We start from the raw sequence: 18,417 nt of genomic DNA, 5'->3' as shown, positions 1-18,417 counted from the left end.
ACTCACCTCATCTGTGTCCCTGAATATACAATAGTGTTGTCAGTGTTGTGTTAAGCAGTGCAGTTGTCATAAACACATGCTGTTGTTTGCTCATTATGTGGCGTTTCCGCACTGCTGTAAACAATCGTCCAGAATCTGCAAGAAAATGTAATAAACATTGTGCGAATGCCTAGGGTGCGAGCTTTTTTTTTTACAACATTAACATGGTATAGATGATTTACATTGCTTATCCGTTGTCAAGTCGTCCTCCTTTTTGTCTTTCCTCTTCCTCTGGTATTATTCAAACTCCTTTTCTTCTATCCGTCTTTCTCTGGTTGGCCTCCATTGTTGCGAACCAAGAAAGCCGGCCTGAAACCTATTTATAGCGCCGAAGCTCTGATTTCTAAAGGAGCAAATTAGTGTTTTTGCACATAAGCAGAGAGTGCAGGTAATGAGGGCCTGGAGTTTTGAATGGGGAATGTTTTCATCTATGTTGTGTCTAGGTGACTGAAATACTGTGGGCAAAAATTCAGCTTATATTAAATTAAAGCTAAAACATCCACATTAATGTGAATTTAGAGAATTAGCATGAGCTCCTAGTATTTCTTGACACTCTCTTTCTCTCTCATTGATTCATTCATTTTTATTCGGCTTAAGTCCCTTACTTAGTTTGATAAGTCCCTTATTTGTCAAGGGGTCGCCACAGTGGAATGAACCGCCAACTATTCCAGCATATGTTTTACGCATGTCAGAGTAAAAATGAGACTGTATGGGTCTATCCCGGTACTAGGTTGCAACTGGAAGGTCATCCACTGTGTAAAACATATAGGAATAGTTGGAGTAGCTGGAATAGTTGGTGGTTCATTCTACTGTGGATAACAGTACTAAATAAATACAACAAAAATAACTTAAATGTGTCTATGATCCCTAACCGAAGGTGTTTGCCACGATGGATTCTGCCATCTGGTTTCCTGGAAGGGTCAGTTTGCTCAGTTAAAGAACCAGGTAAAAAAAGTATCCCACATACCGATTTCTATTAGATTACCCTCACAAAAAAATGTAACCACATTTTCCCCCAAAACAACATCATTGCTACAGTGATTGTTACTACAACAACAGTGCAGTAACTCTCGTGAAAAAAAAATCTGAAAGCAGTTTCATGCTGTATATATTGTAGGTTTTTTTTCATAAATTGTAAATTTATGGAGATATGTCCATCTCTAGATTCTCAAATCCCTGCTTCAGTGTGACTTTGGGATATTTCTGCCCTTTTCTAACACAACTGTCAGTGTTAAAGCATATCTCTCCTCAACATGCTGCTATGTGTTATAGAAATTACTTGAGTTGGGTTTAATTACCATGATATACATTTAAGTAGTGATTGGTTTTGTGAATGTTCTGTAATTAAAGCAACATATTTGACATGAAAGTGCATGATTCTATAAAGCAGGAAAGGGATGCAGCAAGTTTCAGTGTATTTCCTAGTGTCAGAAACGATTCCTGTGTGGTTGGCTGAGAGCGTTTTTGGCTAACTTGGTCTTCGTAAAAGAACATGGCAGCACTGTTCGAGTTAGCCACACCAAAACAAGCGGTGGTCAAGCTTTTGCATCATCACTATGGGCAAACACGTTTACGTTCCAAAAATGTTTTGTTTGCCGTCATTTCTCAGAAACAAACTATGTATTTTAATATTTGCGGCCTTCATTTTTTGGCAGTAATGAGCGAGATTTTTGGTGCTGAGTCGACTTTACTGTGGTCATCGGCAATTTCTGTTTAAACTTTCCCAGAACAATGAAAAGAAAAGAACCATGGGACATATTGGTTGAGGTTCTGAAATTGAAAATAACAGCTTTTTAAAATATTGCTTAAAACACTGGACAAGTGTATTCAGGCCAGGCTCTTTGGGAATATGTGCCCAGGGCTAATATATATAATGTATATATTAATATAAAATAAAATAAAATTGCTAATGTATTTGTTGTAAGATGATGTCAGTTTATATATATATATATATATATATATATATATATATATATATATATATATATATATATATATATATATATATATATATATATATATTCACATATATACACACACACACACACACACACACACACACACACATACATATATACATACATACATACATACATACATACATATATATATACATACATATACACACATACATACATACATACATACATACATACACATACATACATACATACATACACATACATACATACATACATACATACATACATACATACATACATATACATACATACATACATACATACATACATACATACATACATACATATATATATATATATATATATATATATATATATATATATATATATATATATATATATATATATGTATGTATGTATGTATATATGTATGTGTGTGTGTGTGTGTGTGTATATATGTGTGTATATATATATATATATATATATATATATATATATATATATATATATATATATATATATATATATAAATATAAACTGACATCATCTTACAACAAATACATTAGCATCATGTATCTATTTCAATACAGATTTTTTTAAACTTATGCCGAGTTCAGACTGCATGATTTTCCAACTAGTCGTGTCACAGATTTTTTCACACTGCTCGACTATCTGGGCTAGCGTTTCGTCGCTGCTTTGTTTACACTGCAAGATGGTTCGGCGACATGGACATTCACATTGCATGACTTTACTATAGGGAGAATCGCCGACAACTTCATCCAAACTACGTCTCACAGCCAAAAACACGTAGTGTAGCCTATCTTTTGTTATTAACTAGATAATAAGTAAGAAGCCTTTAATGGGGTAGAACATGTACATGTTTGCTCACCTGGGTTTAAAGGGAATTAGCCATTTCTCCTCAACGTTGATAATAAACTAATTTCTTTCTGTATGAAACGTCAAACAGACACGGTTGCTCCTGAGTCCTGTCAAACCTCCACTAGTTTTTCCTCCTTTTCGTTGGTCCAAATAAACCAAAAAAGAGCGCTTTTAAATTCTCCCCCAGCCTCACGCTGGCCTGCAGCAGGTACACACACACGCACACACACAAGTGAAAGCTGCTCTCTCATTGGCTGTAGGCGATCGCAGATGTTATTTTCAGTCAAAACTCAATTCACACGGCATGATTTGAATCGCCGACAGCTCCAGATATTCAGCACGCAAATATCTCACAGGCATCGGCGACTCATCGGCGATTCTCTCAGATCGCGTCTTTGATCGTTCATACTGTGTGATTGTCACTCACGTGCACGAGCAGCGATTTGCCTGTGATTTCAGGCATTTGTCGGCGATTTCTCAAAACCTGTCGGCGAGCCAAAATCGGGGCTAAAATCACGCAGTCTGAACTAGGCATTAGTTTAGTTGTTTGCTCACATGGTACGGCATTGTTTTTATTTTGGTTAGGTTAACTGTATTGTTAATCATAAATGATGATGCATACGACAAACAAAAACCCTCTTGAGGATGTCATCTAAATTTGCAAGACCATACAGAAAGGTAGCTAGAATCCTATATTTCCATCACTTGTCACTTTTGTTAATACCGTGTCCTATATGTTTGATATGACTAGTTTACTGTATTTCTGTGGCTTTTGGTTGTGGACTTTATTTAATATATTTAAATTCCTGCTTGGTTAAATATAAATAAGAAGGATTTAGATCTACACCTCAGCTGCCTGCAAACTGCCATCACGTTTTCATTCCACAGAGAAAATATTGCTTTAAATAATAACCTAACGAGGCATGACTTAAAAATATAACAGCGCGCAGATCTGGATAAATTATATTTGCGTTAGTATTAATAGGTCAATGGCGGTCAGCAGCCTATTCATGAAATCATAAAGCGACACAGTGCCAAGCAGGATATCTTCAACTCTTCTAAGCCCAAATACAGTTAACTCAATATTAGCTGAGGTATTTCCTTGAAAAGACACATTGGTTTGGAAGACAGAAAGGCTCGGTGTCATTCAAACACGGGGTGTGCAAAATCCTTGCTGTCTATTTTTTCGTTTTTCTTCCTGGACCGCCTCCAGCGCCGTTTAACAAAAAGAAGGCTGTTTTGAATGAAACGCTATAAATTAGAGTATCTTCGCTTCCCCCCCTTGACTCTGATGTTTACTTTGGTGGCTGGGAGTCAAGCCAACGGAGAGGGAACAGTTTTTAAAAATAATTGTGAGGCACAGACTAATTACTTGTGATCCGCCTCTGGGGAACGCTTAATCCCGAATTATGCTCCGTATCTTGATAGGGCGGTAAAGACGATGGCTATCCTGCCAGTTATTATGTGTTGTTGTTGCCAGTCTCACAATCATAGGTCTGTTTGGCGTAATTGTGCAACAGCTCACAGCCAGTGGCTTATTTCTGTATCTCTGCAGGACCTACATTGTGCTTCAATTTAATATCTGTTGAGTAATGTATAAAAACCGGCTATGAATGGCACCGGGATGATATCCGACATCCGATTGAATTAGCCTGAGGAATGTCATCGACACACGAGTTTCTGACTGCTTGTTAGCCTCCGAAGGAAGCAGTGTTTTGACGTGCAGTAAATGAGCTTGGACTTGTGCGACCCCGAAACATAAAGCCTCTTGCAGAAACCACGTATCTTGACAAGTCCTCTTGTTTTCATTAGACCCAGCCGGAATGGAACAGAGTCATACCGAAAGCATTCTCTGAATAAATGTAAAGTATTCCTGATCCGCAGATGCATATTGTTTTTTATTTTGTCGAGTCACCCAGGTCACCAGTCACACCCTGGAAATATAAACCCTAAGAGACAGAAGCCTGAATTCACAAACTAAAAAGTAAAAAAGTCTCCCATTTTACCCCTTTTACAAGATGTAAAATAAGCCTTTGGTGTCTCCAGATTGTGTCTGTAAAGTTTCAGCTCAGAATTCTCATCAGATTATTTATTATACAATGCTGAAAATGGCCAATTTGAGATAAGAGGAAAGTATAGTTGTTTTAGCAGTCTGTGCCTTTAAATGCAAATGAGCTGGTTCTTTTCCCGCCCACCATTCCTACATGCATGTCTGTTTCTACTTAATTATGTAAGATAAACAGCAGCCAGTGACAGAAACAGACGAAAATAAAGCAGAGATCCAGTTTATTAGTCAAACATACCAGGGAAGGTCATTTGATGTGTTTGTGGCGGTGTCAAGCCTTTCTGAAATAATGAGTCACAAATAACATTAAAAACTGCAGCACACACACACCTATTTAACTTTGTACTGTTTTGGCTCGTCTACCTGCGACAAATGTGGCAGGATACAAGTTTATACACACTGCTTTATCCATTATGCTACTGTACAAAACAAAGCAGATTTAATGTCCACAAAGCTGGACTCCTGTTAATTGATTGAAGCATCCTCGTATGTAGTTGGACATGACACGATTCGATTGACGCATGCTTTGTTTTAAAAACATGTTAAACTTGTAAAACTCATTCTTGAGGTGCCACTGATCATAGAGTTGGACAGATCGTTTAATCCCAGTTTCTTTGCAAATCCTGTTCTTTGGTCATTGTTAAAAGCGCTACTATAGAGACATGTTCAGGGTTCAACGCTAAGGATTTTTTCTACTAGCCTAATTAGTCCAGTGGTTTATGTTTTTACTTGCCCTGCCAAAATTGTACTGGCCCCACCCCAAAAAAAAAAAAAACTTATAATAATAAACTAAATAATAATTAATAAATAAGATAAAATAAATAATTATTAATAATAAAATAAATTAATAACTGTTTCTTAGCCACATATTTTAAATAATGTGTCAAACACAATTGTCAACATAAGCCAAACATAATTGTATACACAAACATTTTAATCAGCATAACTTTTCTACAGTAACTTTTCTACAATACAACTGAAAATGAAAAAATTGAGATGGACAACTGTGATGTAACTACATTAATAATGTATATGTATATATAAATATATTGTGAAAATTATATATACAGTTTAATTAAAAAAAATATTTGCACCCCCTTGATTTTTTTCCCCAAAATATTTCCCAAATGATGTTTAACAGAGCAAGGAAATTTTCACAGTATGTCTGATAATATTTTTTCTTCTGGTGAAAGTCTTATTTGTTTTATTTTGGCTAGAATAAAATCAATTTTCAATTTTTTATAAACCATTTTAAGGTCAAATTATTAGCCCCTTTAAGCTATATATATTTCTCGATAGTCTACAGAACAAACCACTGTTATACAATAACTTGTCTAATTACCCTAACCTAGTTAACCTAATTAACCTAGTTAAGCCTTTAAATGTCAATTTAAGTTGTATAGAAGTGTCTTGAAGAATATCTAGTCAAATATTATTTACTGTCATCATGGCAAAGATAAAATAAATCAGTTATTAGAAATGAACAATGTATCATTTATTGCCTTTGATACAGACCAAATGAACAGAACCACAGATGTACACTGTAAAAAATTATTCAAAGATGATTTCTTGGATTTACTCAATTTTTTTGTACGTTAACTGTTGCAAACAATTTATTTGGGCTGAATTTAAACAAACAAATTAAGTGGAACATTATTAAATTTAATTTGTTTGTTTAAATTCAACAGAAATAAATAGTTAGCAACAGTTTTGCATGCAACACTTTTTTCAGTGTAAAAGCACCTTTAGAATTTTCAGTGTGAATGCACTACTTACACTAGTTATACTACAAAATGGAAGAGAATAGTGCATATGTGTGCGATTTTGGAACCAGACCAGTCATCATAGTTCCAAATGTAGTTTTTGCAAATTTAAGTGGATCGAACATAAAACAATTAGGTTGCCCCCCAAAAAAGTTAAGAATTGTGACATTTCAACTCATTTTATATAAGTAGCTTGAACAAGCAGCAGAAGTCATTTTTGCAGTGTACTTGGGATCCACCAAATGCTGTATTATTGTGGTTGTTGCACATAATAACAATGTTTTGAATGAACTGAATCAATTTTATATACTACACCCGTATTCATCGTGCCGGGTATATTGATGTTCCATAATTTTTATTTCTTGTTCATCTTTTTAAAATGGCATTGACACAGTCGACATTGTATGCTGTGAGGTAGTGGTTCTAATATTAGAATATCTAATAGATTCTGATATTCTAGGTTCTAATATTCTTCACCAACATTAAATCTGACCCTAAACAAAGCTGACAGTATTAACAGTTGTAAAACACACTGACGATGCAACCATGCTTACAAGTCTTTTGATCTCTTTTATCATGTGAGAATCAAAAATGTGACAAGATAAGGGACCCTCTGGGGCACGTTGAACCCCCCACTTTAATTTTTTTCTCTTGATCATGGATGGCAGGAAATATCATGTCAGCACTTTAAAGCTTTAGATTAGATGCTGATAAACTCCGACTTTCTGCAATCACATCCCGCATCATAACATTTTCAGTCGCATGCTGTTTATTTTAGGTTTCAATACGTACTAGAGCAAACATGTAAATTGTAAAACACTGTAAAATCTATGCAATATTTCCCCTCGCAAACATTTGATTTGGCAGCTTCCTTATGTTTTATTTCAATCAAATACACATAATAATGAGTTTTTTCAACCTATGTTTGTGTAACAAACACAAATGCTGGGTTAAAAATGGGATATAAACAATGTAACGCGACATTATTGTCATCATCAACCATTCAAAAGTTCAGTTTCAAAATTTAAGACTGCAAGTACGGAAGACAGAAAAAGAACCAAATGTGTTCTTAATATCAAGGATGCATTGCCTACAGACTTAACTGTGGAGAGTACATGATAAATGACAATATATAAGATAAAATAAAAACATATATATATATATATATATATATATATATATATATATATATATATATATATATATATGTGTGTGTTTATATATATATATATATATATATATATATATATATATATATATATATAAAAATGTGTGTGTGTGTGTGTGTGTGTGTGTGTGTGTGTGTGTGTGTGTGTATATATAACAAAATAATGAATAAGTAAAATAATGAACATAAATAATGAATAAGTAAAGATAATTACATAAATAAAAATTAAATATAAAATCAATTCTTAGAATAAAATATAAATAAACAAAGATAATACAATATAAAAAATAATTTAAAATTGAAGTATAAAAATAAATACATTATAAATATCTAAGTATTATTATTATTATTGTTATTAATTAAATTATAAGTAAATAAAATATGAAAACAAATAAAGAAATAATTAAATAAAAGTATAAAAAATAAGGATAAATTTACTCAATAATATATAAATACATAAAACCAAAAATAAAGAAAGAAAATAAAAAATAAACTTTATAAATAAATATAATATAAATAAATAAAAATAAAAATATTTGTAAATAAATAAAATATGAAACAAAAGAATAAATAAAATATATATGAATAAAAATCTATATATTTATATTTATATTTATATTTATTATATTCTATAAAACAAATATAACTTGAAATAATAAATATAAATAAACAAAAAGATTAAAACAAACAAACAAATAAATAAATGTAAAATGAATGAACAAAGATAATAAAAAATATAAAATACAAATAACAAATAAATATGAATATAAAATAAATAAATTATTAAACAAATAATAAATAATAAACTATTAAAAAATAATTAAAAGAGAATAAAATATACATGTATAAACATAAATAGATGAATAAATAAAATAAAAAATACATTTAATAAATCTATTAATTAAAACAATTATGAAATATAAATAAGTAAATATATTTAAATGTGTAAACAATGATAACAAAATACCAAAAATATGTAAATAGATTTACTTAGATTGTTAGCATTTATATACAGCTACTCTGATAATGTGAGGTGCCTTTTTATCCTCAATTGAATACAAGCATCTTCTAAAAGAGCAAATGTAAGCTGCAAAAACACAAATAAATATAAAGATAATAAAATATGAATCAATAAATAAAATTATATAAAAATACATAAACAAACAAACAAAACAGACATCATAGCATGCTTTTATCCTCAGTTATGTAAAAGCGTCTGCTGAATGAGCAAATGTAAGCCATACAGTATATGTGTTTGCCACTAGACTAACCTCTGCATAACGTAACATCAACACTGTGCAAACGTACTGTCCACAGCTGTTTGGATTGGATCCTGGAATATTCTATATTACCTCTTCCACAACGCCAAACAAGTTTGCGTCTATGCCATGTTTGCTTGTGGCAGAATGTTGTTCCATTTGTGGTTGTTTACCATCGCCAGCCATAAACGTCTTTCCTCTGTACCACCTTTCAGTGCCCAAAATATGACTTCCCTTCACCTCCATACTTGAGAAAAGAGAAAATATTGATGGATAGAACATTATGGTTAGCATTATGCTGCCACTCAATGGGGTCAGATATTTAGACATCAGAAATAGCCAGCCTGGAGTGGAGGAGCTGGAAAAAAGATGCTGTGAAGGAGTCTGTGATTGCCACTATGAAGCAGATCATTTTGGCTGGCCAACTACAATTTACTTTGGATGATTCACATGTGTGTTTGGTCTGTCTCTGCTACTTAAGGAGAAGAGAGGAAGTTTGGTGGATGATTTTCTTTTTTGCTCAAAAAGCTGCTAAATATATGCTTGACTGTCTGCTGTGTCTTAGAGAGGTGTAGTTGTGGGGTCTAACAGCATTTCAAAGCATTGTTTTTATATCTGATTCAAAGTTACAAGTGTTGGTCGGATAGCTTTAAATCTGTTGTAACGTTTTAAAATCTTTTTAATCTTATTGTATTTTGAGTTTCATACTAAAAGCATTCTTTAGCATCCTTATCATGCATGGAGTGCAAAGTGAAATAAATAAACAAACAAACAAACAAACAAACAAAATAAATAAATAAATAAAGAAAGAAAGAAAGAAAGAAAGAAAGAAAGAAAGAAAGAAAGAAAGAAAGAAATATCTCTAAAAGGAACCTAATAGTCTTTTTATTTGGGATTTTGTTTATCAGTCTATATTGCAATCACACTAATATATAATATTAATAATAATAATAATAGTAATTGATGTAATAATAATAATAATAATAATAATAAATAAGTACAAATAATAATAATAATAATAATATTAATAATTCATTATAATAATAAAAACAACAACAATGATAAATAAATATTATTATTATTTTTATTATGGAATATATTATTACTGTTAATGTTAATATTATTATTATTATTATTATTTATTGATACTATTATTATTATTATTATTATTATTATTATTATTATTATTATTATTATTACAATACTATTAGTTTACCATTTAATTAGATTTAATCAGAATTGCAAATATTATTAATCAGTAATGGGTCAAGTGTCTTTATGCATTTCAAAGTTACAATTGTTAGTCACATAACTTTTATTCTGTTGTAGTTTTAAACGCAATCAGATTAAAAGATTAGGAGTTTGAAATTAATATCTCCCCTAATCCAGCATTCTTCTTCAAAATTAAATAAATAAATAAATAAATAAATAAATAAATAAATAAATAAATAAATAATCGTCTCATCATAGGTTAAAGACATGGTTAATTTTGTTTATTTATGCATGTATTTTTATTTTATTGTGTTTAGTTTATATATATATATATAAATTTTATTGCATGTATTTTTTTTTACTTTTTTAAACTTTTTTTTACTAATACATGTATTTATATTATACATTTTTTATTTGTTAACACAGCTGACAAGCTCTTCATTAACACATGATGATGAAGAGAAAGCCACTTGAATAATTCTCAACATATAGTGCTTTATTTTTATTTTATTTTATTTTAGTTTGTTTTATTTTAATTCACTTTTTGTTTTAGTTTATTTATTTAATTTTTATGAATCATTTTTTTTTAATATATTTTTATTTATACAGTTGTTTGTGTGTTAACAAACAACTGACAAGCTCTTCATTAACACGCGACGATAAAGAGAAAGCCACGTGTATAATTCTCCACATATAGTGCTTTCCGCCTCTGAGGAAACAGACTGTATGAAATGTTCACACAGTATCATACAGTATCTCACACGCAAATACAAAACATCAATGAAATATAAAACCCCAATAAAAAAATGAATTAAAATTTTAAATAAATAAGTAAATAAATAAATAAATAAATAAATAAATAAATAAATAAATAAATAAATAAATAAATAAATAAATAAATAAATAAATAAATAAATAAATAAAATAGTATGAGCATAAAAAGGGTCTGAGCAGAAAAATGGCTGTTGGATTTGAATGAAATAAAACTACTACAGGGCTTGTAATTTACTTTAATACTATATCTTCAAGGGCCTGATGTTGTTTCATCTATAAATAGGACCCACTGTTTCGGTTTAAGCAGATAATGATGGTTTTATATTGATGATTCTGCTATTATCGCAGTTTGTTGAAGAGATTTTTCTCTCAAAGCGTCGCACACTATTGAGAATCCTTACATCCATCAAGATATTGTGTGCATGGTTCTGTTTGTTTACTTCGTAAATACAATATTTCATCAGCATTGACTGTGTCTTGATATTAAAATGATAAAGATAGTTGGTTTTGTGTTTGTCTTTTTGATATATGAGACTGCAGCGGGCTCTGTTTATCACTAGATAGACAAAAACATCTGCTTTCTTTATTGCTTAGAAAAATGTGCACTACTAAGTACATATAAAGTCAAAAAGTACATAGGCATTAGGACAGATGTTGTTTCGCAAATGGTTTGTCCTATGTGGGGTCGTGCATCGGGTCATTTTTGCATCCGGGACTGCAGGAATTGGAGCACATTAGATGGATGACCGGTTCAGGGCTAAACTTGATAATGTATGAATTTAATATCATTGAATTACTGTATGAGAAATATTTCAAACCAATGAGGCATCTGCAAACTAATCCTGCTAGAGCTCTTGTTTTAATCAACTACTATAGATGTGTTCTTCTGAATCTATTTTTTTAGCATAATTATTACTTAGTTATTATTATTATTATTATTATTATTATTATTATTATTATTATTATTGTTGTTACTTTTATTATTAAGTAGTATTATTATTATTGGTTAATATAATATAATATAATATAATATAATATAATATAATATAATATAATATAATATAATATAATATAATATAATATAATATAATATAATGTAATATAATAATGATAAAAATAAAAAATAACAATTATTATTATTATTATTTTTTTTTTATGATAATAAATATAATTATTTTTATCATTGTTATTACTAATAGCTTTATTAACATTATTTAATTACATTTAAGTATTATTGTTATTAATAAACGTTATTATTAATAACAACAACAACAATAATTGTAATGTTTATTTTATTAACAATTATATTTAAATATCATTGTATTATTAGTATTATTATAATATAATATTTTATTATTATTATTATTATTGATATTATTAGCATAATTTAATTATATTTAAATAGTATTAATAATATATATTAATAATAATAATAATAATAATAATAATAATAATAATAAGTTATTGTTAATATTATTATGTAGTGTCGCTGCTTTTTATTATTATTATTATTATTATTATTATTATTATTAATAATATTCATTAATTATATTTAAATATTGTTATTACTATTTTTATATATTGTTGCTGTTATTTAATTATATAATTTTATTATTATTATTTTATCATTATTATTTTATCATTATTATTATTATTATTATTATTATTATTATTATTATATTGTTGTTGTTGTTGTTAATTTAATAATAATAAAATAATAATATTAATATTTTAATTTGTTGTTGTTGTTGTTATTTTGTATTATTATTATTCAATTATATTTAAATAATAAAAATAATAATAATAACCATAATCATAATAATAACAACGACACCACATAATAATAATATTATTATTATTATTATTAATAATAATAATAATAATAATAATAACAGTTATTATTATTATTATTATTATTATTATTATTATTATTATTATTATTATTATTATTATTATTATTATAAGTTGTAGTATAACTACCTGTTATAAACTAAATAATAACCATAACAATCAACCCTATATTAAATTCTGCTATATACATTCTGTGTGTTTGTACAGGTCGATGCTGATGATGTCCTCACAAAGGAGGAGCAAATCTATCTTCTGTTCAACGCAAAACGAAAATGTGAGCGAGCAATCAAGTCAAAGCATAAAACGTCTGGTAAGTTCCAAAGGTTTTCTACTCTTAAAAACACCACTAATCACATCCACTGTCACTGAGCGCTACCTGGAGTGCAGTTATCTTCACTCTTGGGTCAAATTAGCATTGCTCAAATGAGGTCTTTGATGGACTCAGGAGTTGTCAATACCTGAGTCTCCATAGGGAAGTGTGCCGAGTTCAAGTCCAATCACACCGATGCTGAAATGAACTGACATTGATTAAGTTGGATCTCTCCACTACCCTTCGTCAGACAGTGCCAAAGCCAACAGCATTCATTCGTTTCTATTACACCGGCCTGACACATCCTTATTTAAGACATATTTTTTAAATAGCAAGCTGTCTGTCAACATCTTGGTGGGAAAAATACTCTCGAACATCATTTACTTTTAGTCTGAAATAATTTCAAGTTTAAATTCAGTCTCTTTTTTGTTATTGCAAAACAAGTACATGGTAGTTTGTATTTGTGTGTTTGCTGCTTAACAATTGCTTATTTCCAGATGTTTTATTATTTAAACTTGCGATTGACTGCGGTTTTTAGTTCAAATGAACACTAGGGGGCAGTATAGGGTAAACAACCTATGTTTCTTGTCACACTAATGATATTTACTGGGGCATATTATTGATGAATAAAGGATTATATACGTGCCATTCTTCGCACGCCACTAAATAAATACCACAAAACAACTTAACAGCATTCCCAATTACTTATTTCTTGAGTTTTACCTTTGTTTATAGCTAAATGAGTATTAGTAACTGCACGAAGTTGCATGTTTTGTTAAACAGGCTCATTTGAATACGTTTTAACCTATATTTTTTATGAAAACGTACTTAAACTTATGTTTAACTGCAGTTTGTTGGTAAAATGAACACTAGGGGGCAGTATAGCTGCAACAACTTTTGTTTCTTTTCACACTAATGATATATACAGGCACATATTATCGATAAATAACTACCGCAAAACAACTTAACGGTGTTCCTAGTTACTTATTTCCAGAGTTTTACTCAAAGAATAAACAATTTCTCATTTAAATACGTGTTTTAACCTATATATTTTATGAAAATGAACTTAAACATCTGTTTAACTGCAGATTGTTGGTAAAATGAACACTAGGGGGCAGTATGGCACCAACAACTTTAGTTTATTTTCACACTAATGATATTTACAGGGACATATTATTGACGAATGAAGGATTTTTTACATGATGTTTTTTGCATGCCACCAAATAAATACAGCCAACTAAACGGTGTTCCTAATTACTTATTTCCAGAGTTTTACCTTCGTTTATAGCTAATTAAGTATTAGTAACTGCACAAAGTTGCATATTTTGTAAAACAGGCGCATTTGAATACGTGTTTCAACCTATATATTTTATGAAAATGAACTTAAACATACGTTTGACTGCAGTTTGTTGGTAAAATAAACACTAGGGGGCAGCATGGCACCAACAACTTTTGTTTCTTTTCACACTGACGATATTTACAGGGATAAACTATTGATGAATAAAGGATTGTTTTCATGCCGTTTATCGCACGCTGTCAAATAAACACCACAAAGCAACTTAACGGCGTTCCCTATTACTTATTTCCAGATTTTTACCGTAGTTTAAAGCTAAGTGGTTGTCACTGCACCAAGTTGTAAATTTTGCAAAACAGGCTCATTTGAATACTTAAACATACGTTTGACTGCAGTTTCTTGGTAAAACGGACACTAGGAGGCAGTGTGATGACAACAACTTTTGTTTCTTTTCACACTAACGATATGTACGGAAACATGTTGTCGACGAATAAATTATTTTTGCGCAGTTTTTTGCACAACACAAAATAAATACCGCAAAATGCTGTCTATTATTTATAAAGAATACATTTGCATCACCTATTTATCACCTTATGGGAACTTTTAGGTGTGGTTTATACTTTAGAGCACTCTGGTTCGAGTTCGGTGAAACACGCTTCCACTAAAGAGAGAAAAAGCAATGCAAAATCAAGGTAAACTATGTGCTGGCAGTGCACCTTTCTCTTGCATCTGCTCCTGAAAACACTATTGGTTGGGTTTAGCAAAGGGTTTACCTCAGTGTTTTGCTAGGTAATCTCTAAGACAAGCTTTGCCTTCTCCTGGACGTCTACAAGAATGACGTGTATCTGAAATGTATAACAAAAAAACACCCTAAGTAACGTAATACAGATTTGCAAAGATGTAGACAGTGCATAAGTGTGGCAATGTATTTTACTTATGGATATATATATATATATATATATATATATATATATATATATATATATATATATATATATATATATATATATATATATAGACTAAAGCACATTTCCATTTTATGTCTCCAGCTTTTATCCCCCCTTTATCAAGAATGAGTTACATATTCCCACTGCATGGTGCAGTATAGATATAAAAACCTCACGTATCAGATATGATACTGTTTGCTTTGGCAGCTTCATATTTCTTTCTTATTCATTTCCTGAGCTAATCAAAAAGCTCATTTAGTGCTAATTGTCACATGGCGCTTCCACAAAAAGCAAAGGAAGGATCTAATTGCAGCAATCTTTCTTTAGCAAACAACAGCGCAGGCTAAATGCAGGAGGGAAAATAAAATACAAAGACAATTTCAGACAGTAAATGAAGTAACTGAGGAATGTGTGTGTAAACAATGCAGACTGTAAAGACAAATGAAAACACAATTTAGAAATCCTGCTAGAAGGCAACGCTGGAAATATGAGATCTACACTCCATGTGACTAATGCATAATAGGGAATATGATTTAAAAAACTGTGAAACTATTATGATAAACAGCAATGTTTATCTGATATTCATTACTAAAACATGTAATCCACCACAATCTTATTGGTAATAAATGCCTCAACCTACGTTTTAGTTGATCCACTTCTGCAAATGTACTTAAAGTTATGCTTAAAACAGTTTTTAGGTCAAATGAACACTAGGGGGCAGTATGACGACAACAACTTTTGTTCCTTTTCAAACTAATGATATGTACAGTTACATAATATTGATGAACAAAGGATTATTTCTGTGCGGTTCTTTGCACAACACCAAACAAACACCACCAAACAACTTAATGCTGTCTATGATTTTTTTTTTTTTGTGATAGGTTTATGTTACCTATCTATCCCCATATGGACACTTTGCTGGCATGGCCAGTTAGCTTGTAGCTATTTTTTTACAATGTAAGCTATGGTGGCAGTGCACTTTTCTCCTGCTTCTAAAAACACTGTTGTTTGGGTTTAGCTGAGGGTTTAGCTCAATGTTTCGCTAGCTAATCTGTACGACAAGCTCCGCCTTCTCCAGGACGTCTACAAGAAGGGCGTGTATCTGAAACATAAAGTAGAATGTACCTGGATTAGCAAAATTGTAGACATCACAGTGCCCTCTAGTGGATTCTTCATCTGAAACGTGCTATGAAATGTACCCGGAGCAACGCTAAAATGCAGTCCGTGGTACAAATTTCCTAATTTTGAAAATACTGGAAGATTGCTGATTCACATGCATGTCAAAATCTTGATGGTTCTTTGGGTCGTGTCTATTAAATCTGAGCTTCATTTGGTATTTTTCATTGGATTCAAGTCAGGATACGCTGGGCCATTCTACAGCTTGATTTTCTTTCTCTGAAAGCATCTAAGATTCTTCTTGACTGTGTTTTGGATCATTGTCTTGCTGAAATGTCCACCCTGGTTTCATCTTCATCCTCCTGCTAATGTAGATGTTGGACTGAAGCAGCTGATCTTCAATTACACTGTGGAAGGGCAGAGGCTCGCTGAAGAATGACAGACAGATTTAAGCTGCTGTCAGGGCTTTCACTGCTGAACTGTGCCTCCCTTTCTTCATGTGTTCAATACTTTTCCCTGCATCATTTAATTTTAGTACACAGAACTTCATTTGTAAACTAATTAGATTTGTTTTCTTTGCATATATGGATTTATTTAGTTGTTATCAACATCCGGTGAAAATTTTAAATCAACAGCACCTTTAGAAATATGTTTTCTGAGAAAAATGGTGACGAAAAATGGTATTTATTTCCGCCATTATAGCTCCTTGACAACGTTTTTGAAACGTTTTTTTTTTTATCCAGACATCAGACGACTAAAGCTGACAGCAATTGTTACAGTAAAATTAAAACCTCCATAGCTTCTCAGCGATTACACAATGAAGATAAGTTTCTAATCCTACAAACCTGGAATTACGTGTCTCACATGATCCTTCACATGCTCGGTCAGATGATGGTATTTCTATGTGGGATCCCCCAATGTGGCCTGTGACATTCACTCTCCTGCAGGGTTTAGCTGTAACCCTGATCAAACTAATGCTAAATCCACATGGGGTGTCGGTATCAGAGCTGGCATGATCGTCATGACAACAGCCAATTACATTGGACTGCAACACAACTGAGTCGAGGTGGCTTTTGACGGCCGGTCAATAACAGAGTGAGTACACCAATACTACACTTCTAGCACTTCAGTAATGCAAGTGTCAAGTTTTAATACACAAGATGCCACTATTCCGATGCAAATTACCATGAAGGGCTAAAATACAGCGCATTTCAGTGGCCGAAACAGATTTATAAAGTGACTTTGAGTTTCTAATGGAGATCAATCATGCTTGTTTCCACTGAGTAGTACAGGTCACCTTTTTCAGGCTTGCGTTTCCACTGCCTAAAGGGTACCAAGGGTGGGCGTGGTGTATGACAGAAAGTTTCAGTCACCATTTTTACTCGAGGAAATGTTTACAGTAAAGCTATACAGGTCGTTTACATATCATAATGGAAGCACTTCTCACAAAGCAGACGCTTTATACACATAAATACTTGCGTATAAATGTTTATCACTAACCTTTCTATCAACATGATTTGATTATAACTGCAGATCAATCTGAGTGCGAAATAGCCTACTGTAACATCTGCGAATATATAAAATTAATAAATAAATGCAACATATATGAACACATACAGACGTTTACAGTCTTAAGCCCCTTTCACACAGTGATACCGGTGAATATCCGGAAAATTTCCGGAACGACTTTACCGGTAAATTCAAAAAAGCGCTGTTTACACAGACGAGGACGTTACGGAATTTTTCCGGAAAAGAGCATTCACACATCCATCGCAAAATGCCGGTAAATTCTGACATCATTAACTAGAAATGAGCTCT

At 31.3% G+C, this 18,417-nt stretch overlaps 1 protein-coding gene across 4 annotated transcripts in view; it reads left to right on the top strand.

Annotated features, from left to right (window-relative positions):
* The window catches only part of pth1r (parathyroid hormone 1 receptor), a 217,854-nt gene that overhangs the window by 103,810 nt on the left and 95,627 nt on the right, over nt 1-18,417 (top strand). For all 4 annotated transcript variants that reach the window (XM_087238787.1, XM_087238788.1, NM_131357.1 and 1 more), the window contains 1 exon segment: nt 13,140-13,242. In XM_087238787.1, coding sequence (XP_087094913.1) covers nt 13,140-13,242 — 103 coding nt within the window.

Source organism: Danio rerio, chromosome 2 (genome assembly GCF_052040795.2).
Source record: "Danio rerio strain M-AB ecotype USA chromosome 2, GRCz13ab, whole genome shotgun sequence".
In the NCBI taxonomy this organism is placed as follows: domain Eukaryota; kingdom Metazoa; phylum Chordata; class Actinopteri; order Cypriniformes; family Danionidae; genus Danio; species Danio rerio.
This window is presented reverse-complemented; position numbering and strand designations above follow the sequence as displayed.